This window comes from Zootoca vivipara, chromosome 6 (genome assembly GCF_963506605.1).
Source record: "Zootoca vivipara chromosome 6, rZooViv1.1, whole genome shotgun sequence".
Classification (NCBI taxonomy): domain Eukaryota; kingdom Metazoa; phylum Chordata; class Lepidosauria; order Squamata; family Lacertidae; genus Zootoca; species Zootoca vivipara.
The window spans coordinates 10,234,215-10,241,801 of NC_083281.1; the positions used below are offsets into that span (position 1 = coordinate 10,234,215).

At 50.6% G+C, this 7,587-nt stretch overlaps 1 protein-coding gene across 1 annotated transcript in view; it reads right to left on the reverse strand.

Moving 5' to 3' along the window:
- NR2F6 (nuclear receptor subfamily 2 group F member 6) overlaps positions 1–7,343 on the reverse strand; it is a 27,149-nt gene extending 19,806 nt beyond the window's left edge. Inside the window, exon 1 of the mRNA XM_035120605.2 lies at positions 6,262–7,343. Coding sequence (XP_034976496.1) covers positions 6,262–6,536 — 275 coding nt within the window. The 5' untranslated portion in view covers positions 6,537–7,343. The remainder of the gene's footprint in view (positions 1–6,261) is intronic.
- Positions 7,344–7,587: the final 244 nt, after the last annotated feature.

Below are 7,587 nucleotides of genomic sequence, written 5' to 3' on the forward strand. Positions count from 1 at the left end.
CGGGGACCGGGTGCGAGTCCCTACGCCTTGTTACATTAATTGAACGAAGGGGTTTTAATTGGATTTGGAATAAGCGCGCAATTAATTGCTGCCGCTCGGCACTTTCTTCGCACTGTTATTATCTTCCTGAGCGGAACAATTGCTTTTTGTAGGGGAGGACATTTATGGAGGTGAGGTGGTGGTGGCTTGGCCCGAAAGAAAGCTAGGGAAACCACGGGGTTAGGTCATCTGCTTTGAGTGCAGAAGGTCAGACCTTGATGGAATTCTCCAAGGCAGTGTTAGAAACTCAGGCATATAAGCGAATTGCCAAATGGCAACCTTAAGCCTGGGTTACGGCCATCACAATGGAAAGACTAGGCGCTTAAAAAAAACCAAAAAATGAGATGGTGGCGGTGATTGGCTGTGGCGTGGTATATGCAGCGCACAGCAAATAAAACCGCAATCAGATCAATAAAAACATCAGTGAAGGGCTTAGAATTTTGCTAAATAAGACACGGTCAATTGTAATTATCATCTGATCAAATAAAAAAATACAGGTTTTAACTGCTTTATGTTGATATTTTGTTCTTTAAATAAATACACTGTCGATTTTTAAATACCTCCTCCTGAATGCTTTTTTAAGTACCTGTTTGAAACTGCTTTTTTGTCGCTAATCTTAACCTTTCCATGAGTTATTTGGTTTCTTTTTGTTTATAATTTGTTTTTCCGTGTTTTTAGATCGCTTTTTTATCCTGTGAACTGCCCTGAGACATGCAAGTTTAGGGTGGTATACAAATTTCAACAACAGCAACATTATTAATATATATTGTCATTTTTCAACTGTTTTTTTGATTTTTAAAAATACTAACTTTTAACTCTTTCTGCTTATAGTTCCCCCCCCCAAAAAAAATCAATACGTAAGAGGTTTTGTTACAAGTGTATGCAGTCGTACCTTGGAAGTCGAACGGAATCTGTTCCGGAAATCCGTTCGACTTACGAAACATTCGAAAACCAAAGCGTGGCTTCTGATTGGCTGCAGGAAGCTTCTGCAACCAATTGGAAGTCACGGAACTCACTTACGGGTTTGTGATGTTCGGGAGTGAAAACATTCGAGGACTAAGCTGTTCGAATTCCGACTGTATATGTTTGCTTAAATAAGTCCACCCCCCCAATAAATAAATAAATAAATGTTAGCAAGAAAAAAAATCCACAGTGAGGAGGCCCATCTCACTCACACAGCTTTTTACAGGGGTCAGCAAACTTTTTCAGCAGGGGGCCGGTCCACCGTCCCTCAGACCTTGTGGGGGGCTGGATTATAAGGTAAAGGTAAAGGGACCCCTGACCATTAGGTCCAATTGTGACCGACTCTGGGGTTGCGGCGCTCATCTTCCGTTATTGGCCGAGGGAGCCGGCGTATAGCTTCCAGGTCATGTGGCCAGCATGACAAAGCCGCTTCTGGCGAACCAGAGCAGCACATGGAAACGCCGTTTACCTTCCCGCTGTACTGGTCCCTATTTATCTACTTGCACTTTGACGTGCTTTCGAACTGCTAGGTTGGCAGGAGCTGGGACTGAGCAATGGGAGCTCACCCCGTCGCAGGGATTCAAACCGCCGACCTTCTGATCAGCAAGCCCTAGGCTCTGTGGTTTAACGCACAGCGCCACCTGGAATATATATATATATATATATATATATATATATATATATATATATATATATATATATATATTGGGGGGGGTGAACGAATTCCTATGCCCCACAAATAACCCAGAGATGCATTTTAAATAAAACAACACATTCTACTCCTGTAAAAACACGCTGATTCCCAGACCGTCCGTGGGCCGGATTGAGCCGGTGATTGGGCCGCATCCGGCCCTCGGGCCTTAGGTTGCCTACCCCGTTTTAGGAGATTAAAAAAAAACAAAAAAAAAAAGGCAGGCACAATTCCTTCCCCGCCTCCAGTGGCAGCGAGTTACACAGGGCACAAGGCTCAGATGCCTGTAAAAGGGGGCCAGAAGAAATACAGTGGTACCTCGGTTTAAGTTCACAATTGGTTCCGGAAGTCTGTACCTAACCTGAAGCGTACTTAACCTGAAGCGAACTTTCCCATTGAAAGTAATGGAAAGTGGATTAATCCGTTCCAGACGGGTCCGCGGAGTACTTAAACTGAAAATACTCAAACCGAAGCATACGTAAACCGAGGTATGATTGTAAGGTGAGCCAGAGTTACTTTGGGCTTTGTGGATTAATGCAAGAACCTTGCATTGCAGGGGGTTGGACTAGAGGACCCTCAGGGCCCCTTCCAACTCTACAATTCTATGACTCTTTATGACTCCAATTTGCCAGGTGCCAGGCACATTTTGCACCTGGCTATCGGCCACCTGCAACCAAGTGAAGATGCCTGGCTGCCAGGATGATGCCTGACGTCTCCCCCGTCTGGGGGATCGGATCCTTGGATCTGGACTGTTTTCACACACCAAGGCCCCATCCTGCCATATTTTATCGGCACAATCGGAATGAATTTCAGCAACCAAAACGGTTTTTCAGTGCAGTCTGAGCAGCGGCAGGGAACAGCATTAGAGTGAACTGTTGTCACTTGCCTTCTGTTCCCCCACTGCCCTGCTCAGCGTTGGGAAGAATATTCCTACGTTATGAATGGTCCATGATAAAAAAATGGTCCATTGATAAAAAAAGAGGCTGGAATAAGCCAATATTTGTGGACTGTCCCTGGATGAAGGGACTTTTCTTCTTTAAGTTCTCAAAGTTCTTAACCTGGCTCAAGGTTGTCCTCTGAACTAGCCTGATGTTTAACTGAGAATCCATCACATTCAGTCCATCATTTGGAAAATGAGACTTTAGGGCCCAAAAAGGGCAACTAGGCTTTCCGTTTTGGCAACAGCAACCTTAGTTTAAGGAGCCATTTGGCCCCATGCTTATTATATATCTGAGTTTCTAACACTGTCTGGCAGCATATTTGCAACTGCTAGAGAAATGTTAGATCCGAATCACAGAATCATCGAAGTAGAGAGTTGGAAGGAACCCCCAGGGACATCTAGTCCAAATTCAGATTTTTGAGGGCACATGGGCTGCCACAAACTAAGGGAAAGCACCTGTCAATCTCTGGTACTGGATTCGAATCACCTGCTCCGGATCACAGGAAGTCCACACCCAAAGGAGAATTTATACATACACGCGAAAGCCCTAAACCGCAGGATTAAAAACCCAACTCCCAAATCAGAAAGCTGGCCAGGTGTTAAAGGAGGCAGGCAATATTTCACACCCAAACCCTCTTCCCTGAGGGCTGCAGCGAAATTTGGCAAGGATTTGGCTACGGCATGAGTGAAATCGGCTGCTTTTTCCCACTCACGGGGAAGGGCAGAGTACTGAGTGCGGGTGGCGGCGGCCAACTCTGAACCGCCTTGAGGGCTTGTAACTTGAGCGTTTGTTTTTAATGGAGCAAAATCCAAGGTTATCGCAACAGCGCCACAGGCCCCAACATGGGCGATTCACGCAAGCCCCGACTTGACTACCACTCATGGATGTCACAAAGGGGATGACGAGGCACACACACACACACCGTTCAGGATTAGTCCCAGAGTTCTTGCAATAAATCTCATTCCAAGGATTCCTGGAAAGCGGAGCTGAGAAAAGAATAAATGCTGTTTATGATTCCGAACACTTCCTCAGCACTCCAAGGACTGCTGAAATCTTTGCAACAACAGCCCTGCAAGGCAGACCATTAGCATTATTGCAGAATCCTAGCATTGTAGAGTTGGAAGAGACCCCTGAGGGTCATCTAGTCCAACCCCCTGCAATGCAGGAATGGCAGGTAAAGAATCCCTAACAGACGGCCATTCAACCGCTGCTAGGAAGGAGAGTCCTTGGCAGTGACTGTCCTGAGGTCACCCAGTGAGCTTCATGGGCTGTGGGCAGCAAGATTTGAACCCTGGTCTCCCATGTAAGTATTGGTCCAAACACTCTAACCACTATCCCACGGCTGGCTCTCATTCCCAGGCTTAATTTCAAAGCTTAATCTCTTAAGGAGGACAGAGGGAACCTGCGGCTGGCCGGTTTCACTGACACCCGGGGCCGAGGGAAGGTGTGGGGGGACCTCCTGGAGGGGGGGGGATCGTGGTGGGCAGGGCCAGAGGCAAAAAGTGAGTGGGGCAACAGAAGGGGCTCTCACTTTGTTGAGACAGCACTCAAGCCACAAAAAAAGTTGCTGATTTCTACACACGCAAACGTGCGCACACACAACCTCTCTTTGGGTAAAGCAAGGGATTCGACACACCCCAGCCAGTGTTAGAAATTAGCCAGGCGCATTTTGCACCTGGCTTTCGACCACTTTTGACCAAGCGAAGATGCCTGAGAGCAAAGCCTCCATCTGGAGATCCTTGGATCTGAACTCTTTTCGCACACTAATACCCCATCCTGTAGAATTCTATCTGTTATATTTTATCTGCACAATCGGAATTAAGTTTCGGGAACCAAAACGCTTTTTCTGTGCAGCCTGAGCAGGAGCAGTGAAGAGCGTTATAGTGATTGGTTGTTGCTTGTCTTTGCACTTCTCCCCCACTGCACTTTTCACGGTTACGTTATGAATGGTCCGTGTCACCATTAAGAAAAAGGGGTCGGAATAGGCCAATAGATGTGTGGACTGTCTTTGGATCAAATGACTTTCCTTCTTTTAAATTCTCAAAGCTCTTAACCAGGCCCAAGGTTGTCCTCCATCAGCCAGTGCATCATTTTGGAAAATAAGACTTTTGGTTTAAGGAGCAACTTGGCCCCTAGCTTATATATCTGAGTTGCTAACACTGGGTGAGAGCACATGGAAAATCAATTTTTAAAAAATAAGAATGACCAGGATACGATACTATATAACCCTTCCAACTCTAAAATTCTACGATTCAATGACCCTTAAAATGCAAGACTGCTGCATAAAACCCAATCCGCCTGCAGAAACATAAAGCACAGGAATGACTGCAGGGGGTTGGACTAGATGACCTTTGGGTCCCAACTCAACGATTCTATGATTGCTACATAACATCAGAAGGAACCGTATTTGGTCTCCTGCATACACACAAGCGCCGTGCATTGTTAAAATGTTCTTTTCGTCACCTCTCCTCTCAAAAGGGGACACCCAAAGTATAACAGAGCCCCCTCAACTCTGAACCACGCGCCTGCTTAAGCGTTTATATGCTCCAGCAAAGGCCACATCCACCAGAAGCAATGATGCATTTAGGGGTGTCAAGGAGGCAGGGGTGGCACTTGAGCGGGCCACCCCCCGGCCACCTCGCCTGGACCAGCAAAACACCTCAGGGCACTGCAAAACCAGACAGCAAGTTGCTCGAGTCAGCGAGCCAAGCTGCGCTCTCAAGGCGGAAGGCCAATTTTCACCAGGGACTGACTACTACACAGGTTCACCAGAGCCTTGAGTGTCGGGCTAGGCTAGGGCTTGGGAGACCAAGGTTCAAATTCCACCATGCGCCCGCCATCTCCCAACCTTGTAAGGTTGTTGTGAGGACTGCAGAGGGAGGGAGGGAATCAAGTTCCTTGAAGGAAAAGGAGTGGATACATACAAAGGAAATGATATAGGATACAGACTTGGGAAAGGGAATCCGAAATAATTTGGAGTGTGTGTTGGCGGTGGGGGGGGGTTCTAGCGCTGCACTGGGAACAGGAGATGGGGGGGCACATTTCCTGGCACCCACCTCTCCAGGGATGCCAACAATGGGAATCGAAAGGTGTCCCTGACTCCGTCTCAAAGCAAGAAGCCCCAATCCAAGAAGGAGCAGGCAGAGGAACAGACCCCAAAGGCGGCCTGGATTTTGAGGCGGCTTCAAGGCTGGAAAGCCAGAGAAGGCCCAGACTCCCCAGAGGAGGCCCGGGGGGTCAGCCAGCACCCCTTCTCAGAGAGCACAGCGCCCTCTCCCCGCAAATGGACAGAGGATGCCCTTCTCATAAACAGGAAGACACAGCTCCCTTCCTCACCCATAGAGAGAGCAACCCCTTCTCACAAACTGGCACAGCACCCCCTTCTCACAAACAGAAAGGGCACCCCCTTCTCCCAGTCTGATGCATGGCAGAGCACCCCTACTTCTCGAATTCTCAGGGAAGGCCAGGCCGGAGAGAAAAAGGGGTGGTTTGGGGGCAATTCAGAGAGAAATGCGGTGTTAAATAAATGGATGAATGGAGGTGATGCACAGGTGTGCTCCCTTTCCCCCCCCCCCCGCCACCCCACCCCCAAAAGATATTTTAAAAATAGTAATAATCCAGGCCCACCTGCAAGTATAGCTGAGGTTTCTGCGGATGCTGCGCTTGAAGAAACTCTTGCAGCCCTCGCAGGTGAAGACGCCGTAGTGCTTCCCGCTGGATTTGTCCCCGCACACCACGCAGTCCACTTGGATGCCCGGCTTGTCGTCGTCGAGGGGTTCCTGGTCGCTGGTGCCCCCCTGGGGGGAGGCCGAGTCGTCCTCGGAGTGCCGTGGGTAGCCCTTCTCCAAGCCGTTGGCCTCGCCTCCGTTAGGGTCGCCCCATTCCCCGGTCACCATGGCCATAGCGCCCCGCAGGGGGGGAGAGGGGTGCGGTGGGGGTGTCCGTGGTGGGGGGCCGGAGGGGTGAGGTGGGGGGGCCAAGCACGGCTCCGGCCGCCAGCCGCGGGTTGGGGGCGCTCTCTCCTTCCAGACGGCGGCGTTGAAGTCAGGCACAAAAATGTCTCCTTAATAGATCACCAACAGCATTATGATTATTGTTTTTATTAAGCCTTGGCTTCTCCCAGAGCGGAATTTCAGGAGGGCAATTTCGTGCGAGGAGGGAGTCAGCGGTCACCAGCCTGGCCCCCAGGTTAGGGGGCTCAAGGTGGAAAGCGGGGGGGGGAGAGATAAAAAAGTTAAATCCAGGTCACTTCGGGCTGGTAAAAAATATTCCTTAAAATGGGGGGGGGCAAGAAGGGGATGGCGTTTGGGGAGAGTCTTAGGAGAGGGAGAACTGGGACCCTGAAAAAATACACCCTCCCCAAAGTTGTTTTGCAGATCGAGGGGGGAAAAGTGTTGGAGAGGGGTTGGGGGTATCCAAGTTTTGGAAAGGTTTTGTTAAAAAGGGGGTCCTGGAAAGAAACTCCCGCAGGAGGGGAGAAGGGAGGAAAGGGAAAGGGAATAAAAAGCCAGGCAAGTTTTTCCGGGGCGGGATTTCAGGAGGGTCGCCCGTGCGGAGAGGGTTGGGGGGCCCTGCCTGGCGCGCTCCGGAGAGGGTTGGGGGCGCTCCGGGGCTCCCCGTCGGCCATGGCGGGCGGGCGCGACGCGAAGAGGTGCGAGGGCTTCTCGGGAGCTCCAGGTGGGGGGCTGGTTTCCTGCGAAGAGCCGGGGGGCGCCCGCCGTGCGCAAAAATGCCTTAGCGCATCGCGGCAGCGCGCAAAGTTCAGGCCCCGGCGAGGAAGGACTTGGAGCGGCTGGCGCGGCGGCGCTCGCTCGCTCCGTGCCTGGCTGCTGGCTCGCTCCTCCCTCGCCGGCCCTCCCCTTCCGCCGGCCGGCCCGCCTGCCGAGGCCGCCTCCCTCTCGCCCGCCGCTTCCTGCCCAGCCCCGAGGCGCGCCAGAGAGTCTCTGAGCGCGC